This window comes from Peromyscus californicus, unplaced genomic scaffold (genome assembly GCF_007827085.1).
Source record: "Peromyscus californicus insignis strain IS unplaced genomic scaffold, ASM782708v3 Scaffold_2__1_contigs__length_46816999, whole genome shotgun sequence".
Lineage (NCBI taxonomy): Eukaryota > Metazoa > Chordata > Mammalia > Rodentia > Cricetidae > Peromyscus > Peromyscus californicus.
The window spans coordinates 2,894,859-2,910,596 of record NW_026294540.1 but is presented as its reverse complement, the minus strand read 5'-3'; the positions used below and the strand labels follow the sequence as shown (position 1 = coordinate 2,910,596).

The 15,738-nt window shown below is 52.7% G+C and overlaps 1 protein-coding gene across 1 annotated transcript in view; it reads left to right on the top strand.

The window, feature by feature from the left end:
- The window catches only part of Myo18b (myosin XVIIIB), a 218,096-nt gene that overhangs the window by 52,235 nt on the left and 150,123 nt on the right, over positions 1–15,738 (top strand). Inside the window, exons 15-21 of the mRNA XM_052754991.1 lie at positions 743–935; positions 2,768–2,848; positions 4,773–4,920; positions 7,971–8,130; positions 11,215–11,398; positions 12,156–12,375; positions 13,901–14,010. Of these exons, the coding sequence (XP_052610951.1) occupies positions 743–935; positions 2,768–2,848; positions 4,773–4,920; positions 7,971–8,130; positions 11,215–11,398; positions 12,156–12,375; positions 13,901–14,010 (1,096 nt within the window). The remainder of the gene's footprint in view (positions 1–742; positions 936–2,767; positions 2,849–4,772; positions 4,921–7,970; positions 8,131–11,214; positions 11,399–12,155; positions 12,376–13,900; positions 14,011–15,738) is intronic.

Here is a 15,738-nt window from a genome sequence, read left to right as displayed (position 1 = left end):
TTGCTGGTGGTGACGAGAGCTGGGGACTTTGATGAGCGCCAATCACAGGGCCAGCCGCATGGCCATGGCAGCAGGTGTGGTGTGACATCCCATTCTCCCAGAGGCCTTTGGAGCTAGCCTCTGCCTTTAATCATTTCACAACCAAGCACCAGAGAGGTCAGACAGCTCCCCAGAAACCCACAGCGCCTCTCTGGCGGAGTAGGATGGCAGCCCGGGCTTCAGAATCTTTCCGTCCTGCCTTTTGATTCAAGCCACCCAGGCTGTCTCCCCTGACAGAAGCATTGGGAGTATCTGGGGAGGCAATAGCTCAAAACAAAAACAAAAACACCACACACACCTCTATAAAACATACACAGTATGGGTTTCTCAGCTACAGTGTGCCGTGGGGAAAGAGAGGGAATTTGTCAGGCGGCTTCTGACTTGGGGCCTGACAGAGAAGCCACATTTGCTGAAAGCTTGCTGCATCCCCGCATCGCAGGACACGCTGTCACTTACACCCCACTTCCTTCACGGCAGCCCTGGACCAGCTCACTCCTGTCATCTTTTAACAGCTGGGCAAAGTCATGCTCAGAGAGGTTAAGTAATGTGCCTGGGGGTCACACAGCCTGTGAATGGTGAGCTTGGATTGGAAACCAGATCTGCCAGATCTCCAAATCCGCCTAGAGTGCTGCCTCAGTTTCTCTATCTCTGCTTGAACCAGCAGACTCCACGTGAACTCAGAGCCTTCCTCTTTTCTCCCCAGATCTTTCTCCTCCCACCATCTGTCTATGGCCTCCATCATGGTGGTCGACTCTCCCGGCTTTCAGAATCCTCGGCACCAGGGCAAAGACCGGGCGGCCACCTTCGAGGAGCTGTGTTACAATTACGCCCAGGAGCGTTTGCAGCTGCTGTTCTACCACAGGACCTTTGTCTCGACTCTGGAGAGATACCAAGAGGTGTGTGTTAGCTAGACCGGGGCCCCCCAGGCCTGGGCCCCAGGGGTGAGGCCAAACAGGTGGAGTGAATACCCGCCTCAAGTGGTCTGCATCACCTACAGAGCACCTTGCTCCAGCTCTGGCTTCCTCCACCTCTGCCCTGGTGCAGACGGCCCCTCACGAGCTGCTGCTGTGTACAGACACAAGGGTGACCACCCTTGGGGGGCGGGGGGGGGCGCACAAGCAGCCATTTCGAACGGAGTCGCAGGTGTATGCGCCTGGCCACAGGCCTTCTGTGGGGCCGTCCATAAACCGTTAGCTTGTGGGCCAGGAACACATAAGACCCAGTTGCTTCTGACTGGCCTTTCTTCCTGCATCCGTGCTGGCCATCAGAGGGGGCATAAACTGTCAGCACAGAGGGACACACAAACCCTGAGTGTGTGCACAAAGAGAGCATCTCCAGATGGACACAGTGTGTGTCCACTTCCTGGGTGATGATGAGGTTGGGACCCCAGGTGCTCCTGCAGTGAGTGCTCCTGCAGTGAGTGCTCCTGCAGTGAGTGCTCCTGCAGTGAGTGCTCCTGCAGTGAGTGCTCCTGCAGTGAGTGCTCCTCCAGTGAGTGCTCCTGCAGTGAGTGCTCAGGGAGGGTGATAGAAACGACCATCTTGCCCTCTGTAGGATAAGGGGTGTTGGAGTTGCAGCCATTTCTTTAGTTGGAGCCAACATGGGTCAGGCACGAATGAATAATTATGGGTTGGAGAGTCTCACTCTACATCTGGCATTGATTGGCTGTGTGGCCTTGGAAAGCCTGAGCGCCTTCTCTGACCCTTGATTTCATCACATGGGAAACTGAGGGTGATATTCCTATATCTGTTATCACTGCGGACAGCACATCTGTCCAACAAACTGCCTTGAAGACGCGGCACCGCGAGGCCCTTCTGTTATTGCTCAGAAAGTCTCCAGGGAACCAGGATGGCACTTGGGTCTGGACGTGGCTCTGGGGCCCGTGGTCCACTTCTGGGTACACACCCCAAACATTTTTAAAGACGTGTTTCTACACCCATGTCCGTAACAGCACGAGTCACTGCAGAGGGCTGTGCTAGGTCACCCACCCAAGTGTCCAGTGCAAGCACAGATCAAGAAAACATGGCCGACGGGCTCTGTGGGACATCACCCAATCTTTAGGACATTAACTCTGGTGCCTGCTACAGTGTGGGCAAACTTTGAGGACATTCTGCTAAGTGACGCGAACCAGGCGCTAAAGGATACATGCTGTGTGGTGCCTCCTATGTGGGGCGCTGACTGCAAAGTCACAGGGCCGGAAGGTCAGATCATCTGAAGCTTTAGCACACGGGAAGTGTGGGCAGCTGTGTAGTGGGCCGTTTCCATTTCACAGGGTGAAAGCTGTCAGCACACATTAAAAGCTCTTATCAAACACGGTTAACGTGCACACGGTCGATTTTAAAAGTTCTGGGGGACAGTGGAGATGGTGGCATCCCAGCATCAATGCCACCAATCAACAAACGGTCGGCGGGGCAGAGTTTCTGTTACGCACATTTCAGGACAATTTTAAAACTAACTTTGAAAGGATGGCTTAATAGCGTTGGAATCTTCACTTTCTTTCTTTTTTTTTTTTTTTTTTTTTGGTCTTTTGAGACAGGGTTTCTCTGTGTAGCTTTGCGCCTTTCCTGGAACTCACTTGGTAGCCCAGGCTGGCCTTGAACTCACAGAGATCCGCCTGGCTCTGCCTCTGGGAGCTGGGATTAAAGGCCTGTGCCACCACCGCCTGGCAATTTTTTTTCTACCCACCAAGCTTAGGAGGGAACTAATGTACACACCCTATGGATTTCAGGAAGGCATTCCTGTGCACGTTGACCTCCCAGAATCCTCCCCAGGAACTACGGTGGCTGTTGTGGATCATAACCCCTCCCAGGTAAGAGAGCAACCAGGGCCCTGGGGCTCTCAGACATGAAACCACAGCGTACAGGCTTTGGGATGCCCATTATCCAAGCTCTCTGAACCAGGATTTCCCAGGAATAGTTAGCGACATGGATTGGTGTGGGGTGTGGACGTGGAGATGCCTTGGGACCTAAGGCCTGCCACTCAGCTCTGCGCCACAGAGATATATCTTAGGCCAGACTCATGTGGCCCAAACGCGCCGGGGCTCCAGCGGCTCCCACCCGGGGCCATCTGGGATTCAGCTGCAGATCCTGGAGGGAGGGACAACCTTGGAGGCAGACAGGCTTCTGTGGGAGAGGACTCACACCCACACCATTCTCAGTTCCCAAACTTAGTGATTAGTCCCCCAGCCAGCTCACCCTTGTCGCAGACCTTTGACCTCTGACCCTGGCATCTTATTTTTATTTTCGGCCCTTCGCTTTTTGGTGTGAAAATTCGTGAGCTATGGAGCAATGCAGGCATGGGTTCAATCTTGATGGCCTCAAGCCCAGCTTTTCACCTCTCTCAGCCTCAGTTTCCGTTTCTCCAAAGTGGGTACAGTGTGTTTCTCTGAGTGGGTATAACCTCACCAAAACGCTGAACAGCAAGCACCTTGTGACTGAGTGTGACAGATGGGTCCTGTCAGGGGCCCTTCTGCCTTAGGCTGCACTTCCTCATCCTGTCTCCTGCTGCCACGGCTCCTCCTGGCCACAGTGTACCAACTGCCCTTGTGAAGCCTCCTCCTCCACAGCCCTGGGGAGTGGCTGTGTGCTGAGCCCCCCATTAGAAGGTCTGGAGCTGTTCTCACTATACAGGTTTCCTTACCTGTCCATCATCTGTCTGCAAGGGTCAGCTGGGAGAGCGCAGTGGTCCGAGGGACCTGAGCTGTGGCTTCTGGGGGCCTCTCCTGAGGATGGACCAGCTTGTCCATCTTGAGCCCAGTGATGAAGGCCAACGGTCCTCTAGGCTTGTCCCTGGGGACCACCATGCAACCCTGAATAATGTCCCTTGATCTCTCCAGGCTTTAGAGACCGAAAGGTCACCAGAGCCCTGATTCAGCCCAGGGCCCCAGGCACACGGGGTTGGCTGGCATTGCCACACCCCCTGCCCCCATCTGTACTCAGCCCATTGTGTTCTTGTGCCAACTCAAACCTCACCAGGTCTCTCTCGTATACCAACAAGCAAACCCACAGGTTTCCTGGAAGGTTGCTGTGGTTAGCTTTAAAATTCCATGTCTGCTATGAAATCAAGTTCATGTTCTCTAGAATATTCCTTGAGTGCTTGTCTCTTTAAATTTGTACCCTGAGATCTCAGTATAATAAAATACCAAGATTTCTAAGAGGGAGTGATATGTTGGGCTGGCTGTGCGCGTACCCCAGCTCCCTGTGTGTGTGTGTGTATGTGTGTGTGTGTGTGTGTGTGTGTGTGTGTGTGTGTGGCAGGGAGGAATCACAAGCAGTCACATCCTTCTTAAATCCCCAGGGCAGCCCTCTGGGTAAGGCCTGTCCAGGCTCTGTTTTACACTTGAGGAAACAAGTCTCAGAGGGGTACATTAGATTGTGCAACGTCATATAGGAGTTAAAGATGGAAGCAGGAGGGGCTGGAGAAATGGTTCAGAGGTTAACAGCACTGACTGCTCTTCCAGAGGTCCTGAGTTCAATTCCCAGTGACCACATGGTGGCTCATAACCATCTGTAATGAGATCTGGTGCCCTCTTCTGGCCCACAGTCATACATGCTGTATACATAATTAATAATAATAAAAAAGATGGAGGCAGGAGGTTTCAGGTCCTTTGCAGGCAGTGCTTGGCTTCAGTAGTGAGAGTGAAGCCCGAGCAGGATCACAGGGCCCTCCAGGCATGCTTAGCCCTGAGGGCTGGGAGGAGACATCCCCAACTGACTCTCAGCATCTTCCACCAGGTCCACTTCCCAGCTGGAAGAGGGGCTGAGGATGCCGGGGGCCTCTTCTGGGTCTTGGATGAAGAAGTCCAGGTGGAAGGGTCCAGTGACAGTGTGGTACTTGAGCGTCTACGTGCAGCCTTTGAGAAGAAGGCAGCTGAGGCTGATGGTAAGGAGGCAGGGGGTGGGGATGGGGGTGAGTCCTGCCTTGTGGGAGTCTGTCTATACCAGTTGGGAGAGGCTCCACCTTCTTTGCTAGGCAATCACAATGCCTGGGGCTGTTTTAGGAGGTTACAAACATGTGCTAACGTCTATTAAATGCAGGGGGGGAAATCAGGTTAAATACAATGTTTACACATATACACATACACATGTGATGTAGGCCTGTATATTAGTAACATGGTCTGTATATTGTAACACTAATAAAACAGGATTACATGTACACACACACACACACACACACACACACACACACACACACACCCCCCTGCCACAGTATAATGTAGCCAGGGAAATCCCAGAGAAACTCCACAGCATGCTGTTTGAACCAAAACTATGAAGTTAAAAAGATCTTTTTAAAAATACAGGAGCCTGCCTTAGGCTATGGTCATGAAAGGGGAACAGTGCACAGTTAGGTGAACCTCTCTGTGGCTCCTCGAACGTGCCATGGGCACCCCCACCCGGGGGCTGTGTACTGTCAGTTCCGTCCATGCACCAGGGCACCCTTCCTCCTCATCCCAGCACCATGGGTGGACTTCCCCACATCCTTTGAGCCTTGGGGCCCTTTCTGAGCACCACCTTGTATAAAACAATACCCCGTATTATCTGCACTCCTTTATTCTTCTCCGCCACCTGACCTCACATGCTTTCTCATCAGACATGCCCATCTCAGGGTAGGCCAGCTTGTTGGGGATGAGAGCTGGGCTGGTTCCCTCAAGGGGCAGCCCCTAGAATAGCCCTGGTGTAATTAGGTGCACAGGTTCCTGACACAAAATTGATGAATATGTGAAAACTTAATGATGCGGAGCCAATGAAATGAAAATTTTCAAACGCAGTGCCATCTGCATCCCGACTTTAAAGCAAAGGAGACTGGAAGTTGGGTCAGATGGAGACGGTGTCTTGTGGAGCGTGGCTGGGGTAGGAAGGGACCCACTGATGTCTGCAAACCTTTCTTTACGTAGGCTTGATTGTCCAATCCCAGATACTCTGAGCCAGACACCCTAAGGCTCTCTGTTCCCAGGGGGAGACTCTGTCCTTTGTCCTGAATGGGCCAAGAAAGACACAGTGATTTAGGCATTTTGGTTTCAAAGGCTTTTTCTCCCTCTCCAGATTTTTCTAATGAGCTCTGAGCTCTTGAGAACAAAATCTGGGGTAGACACTCTGACCTCAGCTGAGTGTCCTCACACAGGCTAGTGAGCCTGTCTTTGTCGATGTTCTATTGCTGTGAAGAGACCATGATTGCCGCAACTCTTATCAAAGAGAGCATTTAATTGGGGCTGGCTAACAGTTCAGAGGTACAGTCCATTTTCATCATAGCGAGGAGCATGGTGGCATGCAGGCAGACATGGTGCGGGAGAAGTTGCTGAGATCCAGATCCACAGACAGCAGGAAGAGAGAGACTCTTGACTTGGAATGGGCTTTTTGAAACCTCAAAGGCCACCCCCAGTAACACACTTCCTCCAACAAGGCCATACCTCTTAATCCTTCAAATAGTGCCACTCCCTGATGACCAAGTATTCAAATCTATGAGCCTTAATGGGGACCATTTTTAAACCACCACAGAGCCCAACAATGGTTGGAGGAGCCCCCAGGGACCTGTGTCCCCGGACAGTCATATCATATGCATTCTGTGCTAAGGGCTGAACAGAAAGGGCTGAAGGACCCTGCCTGGAGATCCAGTCTTGTGGGGGAGTTAATCAAAGATGGAAACAATACAAGACAAGGCTTTATCTCTCTAGCATCCATCCACCCATCCACACACCCATGCACCCACCCATCCACCCACCCATCCACCCATCCATCCACCCATCCACCCACCCATCCATCCACCCATCCATCCACCCATCCATCCATCCATCCATCCATCCACCCATTCATCTATCCATCCATCCATCCATCCATCCACACGCCCATCCACCCACCCATCCACCCATCCATCTATCCATCCATCCATCCACACGCCCATCCACCCACCCATTCACCCATCCACACGCCCATCCACCTGCCCATCCATCCATCCATCCATCCATCCATCCATCCATCCATCCATCCACCCATCCACACACCTATCCACCCATCTACACACCCATCCACCCATCCATCCATCCACCCATCCATTCATCCATCCACCCACCCATCCACTCACCCACCCATCCATCCACACACCCATCCACCCACCCACCCATCCATCCATCCATCCATCCATCCATCCATCCATCCATCCATCCATCCCCAGTGCTTCCTACAATCCATACACCAAGCCAGACCCTGAGCACTAAGGAGAAGAGAGAGAGATAAACACTTTGTGATTCTGAAGCATCACCCGGAGGTTAACTTTAGTAAACAGTGGTGGCGATGCAGCTGCTTGCTGAGTGCCATGTGGCATCTAAATGTTTTATGCATCCTTTGCCTCTGACCCACCTTGGCAGGTATGCATTATTTAAGCCCCACTTTGCAGACCAGGGAGCTAAGGCTCAGAGAGAGAGACTCTATGGCTCAGTCCCGTTTGCACAGTAATTCATTCCAGTGAGTTCGAATTCCCTCTCACCCTGAGACTGAGGCCCTTTGTGTCTCTATCTGTCAAGGGGCTGGGGCCAGTATCACCCAAACGAGCCTTTGTTTGGTACTTCAGACAGTTTTAGATTGCACAGGGATGTATGTTTTAAAGTATTTAACAGCTACTTATCTCCATGCATGGTAGGAAAGAGATGGTGCTCATGTACACCAGGCTAAGGGTCAAATGCTTCTTTTTCAAAGAATGTGCTTGTGTGTTCTCTAATGTTTGGGCAAAATAAGTGTCTGGGTCTTAAGAACACAGAAAGGAACAGACCTGGAAGTAGTGTGTGCACCTCACTACTGTGGGGAGTGTGCGCACCGGGACTACCGGCTTTAGCTGTCTAGAAACACATTGACTATCTTTAAATTTGGTGGTGGGGTGTGCGAACAGCGTGCATACATTCCTGGCGGATCCCCACCACTCATGCTACCATCTGATTCCAGGCCCCCCCGTGCTGCGGACCTGTGAGCAGCCCCTTCAGTGTGAGCTCTTCCACCGGCTGGGACAGGACCCTGTGCGCTATGACCTCACGGGCTGGCTTCGCAGAGCCAAGCCCAACCTCTCAGCCCTGGAGGCCCCCCAGGTCCTGCAGCAGTCACAAAGGTGAGCCGAGCCAGGCGTGGGACAGGGCAGGTGCATCCGTCCCCTGCAGCTGCTCCTGTTCAGCAACAACCCAGTGAGCAAGGGCAGTCTAGAAATTCCATCCTGTCTGCCGCGGAACGAAGGCCATGACTCCAATTGGAGTAGTACAATGTCTCCCCCGGGGACAGAGCAGACCCAGTGGCAGAGCAGAGCAGGCCTTCGGGGGAGTCAGCTCACAGCGGAAAAAGCCGTGTCTCTCTGTTTTGGCTTTCCACCTTTCATTAAGTATCTGAGAGACGATGTGACTGGAGTAACTTTTATGGACATTCCAGAACCCAGGGGCTCATAAAACCAAAATGATATGTTTTGTAGCAGTAGAAAAGGCTCTTTGCACTCCCTGCTCGCTCGTCCCAGAAGCACGAGCAGGAGGCCTGCAGCCATCCAGACTCCACTTCCAGGTTAATAGAAAACGCTTGCTTTGCGGGGCTGCATGCAGCTCAGGTTCAACGCTGAGAGCCTAGTGGGGCAGAGCCTCAAGGCAGGCAGAGGAGGAGGGACTAGCCTCTCAGGTAGGCAGACTGATCAGGAAGGGGTGTATGCAGACTGCCTACTGTGTGCTCTGTCTTATCACTCTTTGGAGGACCGCTGCATCCTCAGTTCTATTTTTACAGATGGGGAAACACGTCCCCAGTGGTGATGTTCCTTCCTTTTTTTGACCGTGGAGTTGACTCTGTGGGCAGAGCTGGGGTACGGCTTGAACCTCAACGATGCTCAGGGAAGCTCTTATGGTCAGAGTTCATTGGAACCCCCAAATCCAGAAGGCCACAGGAGTTCATAGCTCTAGCAGAGACCCAGATGGAGAATGAGGCAAAAGGAGGGTTAGTTAGTGGGGATCTGGGACACAGGGCTCAAGCCCTAGTTCCGTCTTTGGGTGTGGTGGTGAGCAGTCTCTTTCTCCCATGGCTTCCTCCACCATACCAACTAGGAGATTCAGCAGGCTGCCTCTGCCTCATAGGCAGGGGATGTATAGAATGTGCCTCAGTTTCTTCCCGGCTCACACTGGAAACCCTGGGCCTCCACTCCACAGCGTGAGATGTGGGAGCGGTGGCCACACGTGGGTGTTTACTAAAACGTCTACAATATAAAGTGGCAGGAGGCTTAGGGAGGAGCCCGGGTGGCAGCAGACTCTCAGGGCATGCCTTGGGGTCTCGTAGAGCTCCTCTGTGCTCTGAGACCCTGCATCAGAAGCCAAGTGAGGCAAACTCTCACTGACCGGGTGAGCCAGGGTCTTAGTGCCAGGACGAGGGCTGAAAGGCAAAGTACTACTGGGCATAAATCCTATTAGAATGTTTTGCCAGGCGTGGTGATGCACACTTTTAATCCCAGCACTCTGGAGGCAGATGGGTCACTGTGAGTTGAGACCAGCCTGGCTGGTCACATAGTAAATTCCAGGCTAGCCAGGTCTCACAGTGAAACCCTGTTTCAAACAACAACAACAACACAAATAAACGAAACTCAAAGAACATTTTGAACTTGTTGCAGCTGGCTGCCAGCAGATCCTAACCCTGGTGACTGTGAGAGCAAGCCCTGCTGGATCTCAGAGTGAGGATTTATAGTCAGACCCTCAGTGAACCCACCAGGACTGGGTTCAACGGGTCTCTAGAGCTCCACCTGTGGTCTCAAAGGCTTACCTAAGGTTGTGTGTTCCGAGAGCTACAAGTATTGTTTTGGTCATTTATAGCTGGGAGCTGAGGTCTCCCGGAGAGAACCGGGGACTTGCCCAAGGTCACATGAAAGACAGAAAAACAGAGGAGTCCGTCCATTCCATGGGATGGAGCCACACATCAGGCCAAGGCTGGGTTTGGGAGCGCCTGCCGTCTCCACCCCAGGCTCGTGGCTCCTGGGTGCTGCCTCAGCATTCTGGTTAGACCCTGATGTCAGCACCGTATGCCACACTTCTGCCGAGTCTTGCCACCTGCTTATGCTTTTAATCCATTTGGCACACCTTTGGCTCCCATGAGCCAGTGTGCTGTGGTCTGGATCACGTGTCTCTGGGGCTGGGCCTGGAGTGCGACCTGGGCTTTAGGGTACTGACAAAAGATCCCCCAATGCTTCACGGGGAGACAGGGTTGGTGGCACATGGCAGGCACCACGGCTCTGGGTCCTAGCCCCTTCCCTGGAGCAGTGGGTTCTGCCTAGCCACCTTTTTCTTTCTGAAAAAAAAAAATAACGTTGATATGTTACTTAAAATTATGATGCAGGATTATATGAAGTCATTTTCCTGGCCCCCATGTGGACTGCTCTGTCTGAAGAATTGGATGGCAGCCACTCCGTAGCGTATATGTGCTTTGGTCCTGCTCTTCCTCTGCCTCATTGTCTTCTCCTCCCATTAGTACTCTTCGCTCCCAGATGAATTTGCTTCTCCTGTGCATGACATAGATCAGAACATATATGGGCCTTATGTTTGTATCAAGTCTGGGACCCACAGACAGAGAAAACAGTGGTTCTGTCTTTCTGGGACTGACTGGGGTCTTTTCATGTGACTGTTTCCATTTATAGTTACTTTTCTGCAGCTGGCCTAACTCCATTCTTCTTCATGGATACAAAGAGTTCTGTTGTTATACAAGCCACATTTCTTTATCCACTCCTCTGTTGGGCACCTAGTTGGTTCCATATCTCTGCCCTTGAGCAATGCCTGCTTGCATTCATGAGGGAGCCTTAGGAGCCAGGCACCCTCAAAATATGTGTTGGAAGAGGCCAGTTGTGGGGAGGCTGAGGGAGGGTGGAGACTGCTTGGGTGTGAGCCTGGGCACTTCATTATTATCTTGTAGCCATGAGTCTTTCATTCTTATAGTCATACAGTTGGCGCCTACTGTATACCTGGCCTGTTCTAGGGATAGTTAACATGACTGTGCCTGCAGGTTGGGGAGGCTTTGTGGGATTGCCAGGAGGGAGACTCTCGTGGGCAGTGAACAGAGGGTTGCTCCGGAAGGAGCCAGCATTTCTGAGACAGGAAGCTTGTAAACAGAGGGGCTTATGCCTTCCTTTCCACAGGGATGAGCTTGCCAGAGAGTCCCTTGCTACCCCGTCTCTCTTCCTCACTAGGGAGGAGCTGCAGAACCTCTTCCAGGCCCGGGCCAAGCTGCCTCCTGTGTGCCGTGCGGTGGCAGGGCTCCAGGGGACCTCTCAGCAGGCTCTGCACCGGGGGCGTGTGGTGAGGAGGGCTTTCGCGAGTAACACTGCGGCCCTGAAGAGGAAGGCCCCCTGTGCCCAGATCAAGCTGCAGATGGTGAGTGAGGGAGCTAGGCTATGACCCGTGTGACCTTGGACTTCCATGACAGGGACCACCACCCGAGCAGGCTCTGCTCACTTCTACCATGCCCTGCCAAACCACAGGGGTAGGTTTTCCCCATTCTGCTGAGAGGGACACAGGGAAGGGTGGCCATTGGCCACCTCTGAGAAGTGACTCACCGAGGTCCAAGGCCAGACAGAGCCTTGGGTGTTTGATGCTGAGCTGAGGACCTTGGGTCCGGGGTACCCATGGGTCACCATTGCCCCTTGTCTGAGCTCCACCTGCCCTTCTTCCTGAGACACCCCCTCTGGTGGGGTGCAGGCAGCAGGATCCAGCACCGATGTGAGCATGCTACCTTAGCCTGAGAAGGAATGTGAGCATCGGATTGGTCACTGGTCAGGCTGAGTGTGAATGAGAACTGCAATTGCCTGTGGGAAGGATGTGTTTGAAGAATGAGACTCTCACAGAGTATTAGCCCCAAGTCCTAAGTCCTAGATTCCAGTCATAGTTTCTCTGCTGGGAGGGGGGGATTGTCTCTGTGACCTAGTCCCACTCACTGGCCTCTCCCATGCCCCAGTTTCTCCAACTGTGCCCACCAGGCCCCTTATCTCTCCTGAACATAAATCACTGTAAGTACAAGGTCTTGGGCGTGGGACACAGGGAGTCCCCAAGGATGTCCAGGCGTGGCTCAGTGTGTGCCTGTCTGCGTCTCCCTGAGATACCGGCTCTGATTCCCTGTCTGGTTCGGTTCCAGGATGCTCTCATCAGCTTGCTGAGCCGATCTCAACTGCACTTCATCCACTGTCTTGTGCCGACCTCAGGGAAAAGCAAGACTGAGCAGGCGACTCCATCGCCACCACAGCCTGGTGGAGACCAAGGTGGAGCCGACGAGTCCCCAGCTCTGGACATCCCGGCATTGAGGGTTCAACTCGCAGGTTCTCATATTCTAGAGGCATTACGACTGCACAGGGCAGGTAAGAGACAGATGGGAACAAGGTGCCCTGGTCCTGGCAGTACCCGCTATGCGCTAGTCAGCCACAAGACAGGGATGCTCGTTATGTGTCAGACAGTCATGGAACAGGAGCACCCACTATGTGCCCTGAGCTGTGCACACAGTGAGAAAAGTTGTGTCTGCCTGCCTCCCATTTTACAGATGAAGCAACTGAGGTTCAAAATAGTGATGGACTCCTCAGGGGCAAGGCAGGGAGGCACAGGAGCGGGGGTTCCAGGGAGTGGGGTCCGGCAGGATGTTGAGCTAACACTCCACCAGGGGAGGCCACCGCCGCCTTCGCTGGCCACTCAGCTCCTGCCAGGTACAGCTGGCTGATGGAGTGGCGGGGAAACGTGGGGTTTTAGGCACAGGAAAGAGTGTGCAGATCTGTTCAGTATGCAACCCCGCGCCTGCGGTTTCTGCTGCTGGTTAATCTTATGCATCAGGTTTGATCTGAAATCACCCCGCCGTTTTCTACCACTCAGCTTTTCGAAGGTCTGCGCTCAGCCGCTCTCTGCAGAGGCCGGCGGCAGTCTCATGCGGCCTGTTTGTATAACGTCCTGTGGTCTCTGATGTCTTGTGGTCGCTGCAAACCCCATGTCAATAGAGGGACTGTGGACACAGGGTATTTGACAGAGAATCTGGGGGTCCTTAAAGGCAAAGCTGAGACCCCCCCTGCTCCCCACTGCGTACCAAGAACACCAGCACAGGCAGGGGGAGGTGAATAACGTCGTAGGGGAAAGAAAGGGGTTCACAGCTGGCAGCCAGGCCCCACAGCCAATAAACCTGCTTGACTGGTAGCAGGCATGGTTGCATCATAGAGTGTGTGGATATATATATATGTATGTGATTGTGTCTGTGTGTTCATGAGTTTGTGTGTATGCATGTGTATGAATATATATGTGTGTATGTGTTCATGAGTTTGTGTGTGTGGTGTTGTAGTATGTGTGTGTGGTGTGTTTGTGTCTGTATGAGTATGCGTGTGTCTGGTGTGTATGTGATATGTGTGTATGTGATGTATATGGTGTGATGTGTGTGTGGTGTGTAAATGTGTGTGTGTGTGTGTGGTGTGTTTGTGTCTGTATGAATATGTGTGTGTCTGTTGTGTATGTGATATGCGTATACGTGATGTGTATGGTATGATGTGTGTGGTGTGTATATGTGTGTGGTATGTGATGTGTGTGGCATCTCCTGTCTGTGCCCAGTACTTTTCTCGCCCCTTAGATTATATGGGAAGCATGATGCCCTGGTCAGTGTACAAAGGCTTTAACGATCTGTCCCTCGGGGTGAACAGAGATGCATGTTCTGTGGGACACTGGAGGGAAGGGGTATTAGAGAGCTATTGAGAGAGAATCACCTGAGAGAAAGCCCTAGGAAGATGCTGTAGAGTTTTCCAGGTCTTGTTGAGGAGGGGGTCTGTACAAAGGAGTCCCAGAGCAGGAACATGTGAGCAACACCCAGTGTTGACTGAGCACTTCCCGCCCGTGACTGGCCTGCTCTGTCCCCAGGTTACGCTGAACACATGGGGCTCGCTCAGTTCCGCCGTCGGTTCCAGGTGCTGGACCCTCCACTGCTGAAGAAGCTTGACTTGACCTCCGAGGGACTGGATGAGAGGAAGGTATGTGGAGTTGGCTCCCGAGCAGTAGGAGGCCAGATGCTCCCCTGTGGGCCACAGAGCCTGTTCTGTATGGACTGCTCAAGGGCAGCGGGAGCATGAGGGATCTAAGAGCGAGGCCTTGGGGCAGTGCAGAGAGTAGCCGGTGATTTGTGGCACACCTCAGCCCTAGACTGCATCCCTACCCAGAATGCCCTCCTGAAACCTCCCTGAGGATGCCCAGAAAAGAATAAGAGGAAAGAGCGTGTCCTGTTTCCCACCTCACAAGGACTGTGCAGCACAAAACCCAAGGGGACCGGTTCAGCACCCGCACCCTGAGATGGCCCGTGGGAGTGTTTGAGGAGTACATCACATGAGAGTGTAATGAACAGGCTGCCTCAGGGCCTTTGCACAGGCTGTCCTTTCTCCAGGGGACACTCTCTGATGTACCCTTTGCTATCCAGCCCCAGCTCAGGGACACTCACCACTGAGTCCTCTTGTTCTGATGTCTCAGAAGTCCCTGGCCTTAACTGAAACTAAGTTTCCCAGCAAGTACTCACTAATTTTAACCAGATGGATGAATGCACACGTGTGCATATGCACACACAAGTGTGTGTAAGTGGATGTGAGTACACACATGCACACAGACACACAGACACATACAAGACACATGCTTGTACACACACATAGACACATACAGGCACACACACACACACACACACACACACATACACACACACACACACACAATCTATCTGTATACTTTTACCCTGGAAGATAAAGCAAATGTCAGGCCCTTAGAAATGAATTCCACGGCTGTTCATGGGCTTGTTCCTTGAAAGGCAGCTTCTAAATTCCGGGGCGGGGGTTGATGGAAGAATGTGGATCTCGGGGTCAGATATGTGTGACTTCAGTTATCACTCGGGTAAGCGACCGTCCACCTCAGTCTCTTCACCTCTAGAGTGGGGACAGCAGCAGCAGCTGCCTCCATCAGCACTCTGAAGATATTGTAGAGTAGCCAAAGTGCTCTATACAGGTCCGGGCGCATGGGAGGGGCTTCACGCACATTAACTGCTTCTATCAATAGCAGCAGCCATGGTGGTGGTGATCTTTCAGGGTCAGGCTGAAGGGTGGTTGATCCACAAACTTTATTCACAGCCACACTGAACCATCACCTCTGTGTGTGTGTGTGTGTGTGTGTGTGTGTGTGTGTGTGTGTGTGTGTGTGAAGTAGAATCCTCCACACTGCCATCCTCAGTGAACCATGAGGTTGGAGGGGTAAACAGAGTCACAGTCTTAGGCCCCTTGGTTTCTGGTCACTGTCCCAGGACACAGGGCACCTCCAGCAGGAGACACAGATCCTTCTGTGTGAATCTGCCTGCTCTCTGAGTCAGCTGTCTCCTGTCTGTTTGGCCGCACAGTTTGGAAGCCCCGTAATTTGGTTTGGCTCTTAACCAATCAGCATGTGAGGTCTTTTCTTCTTGGTCCCTGCATGCTCGATCACCACACAGAGGGTCCATAGTCTGGAGACTCTGGGGCTCCTGCGCAGTTGGAAATGAGGCAGGCTGGGGGTGTGGAGGAGCTTCCTGTGGGGGCGATGGGTACGGCTCATGGCGGTGTTTGGACGCTGGACAAGTCGGCAGGATTCTGTTGCAGCTAAGCTGAATCCACCTCCATACACACTCCAGGCGCCAGAGAATGGAAAATTACTGAGGCAATGGACTTGGTTGGGAGTATTTTCTGCTTCTCATT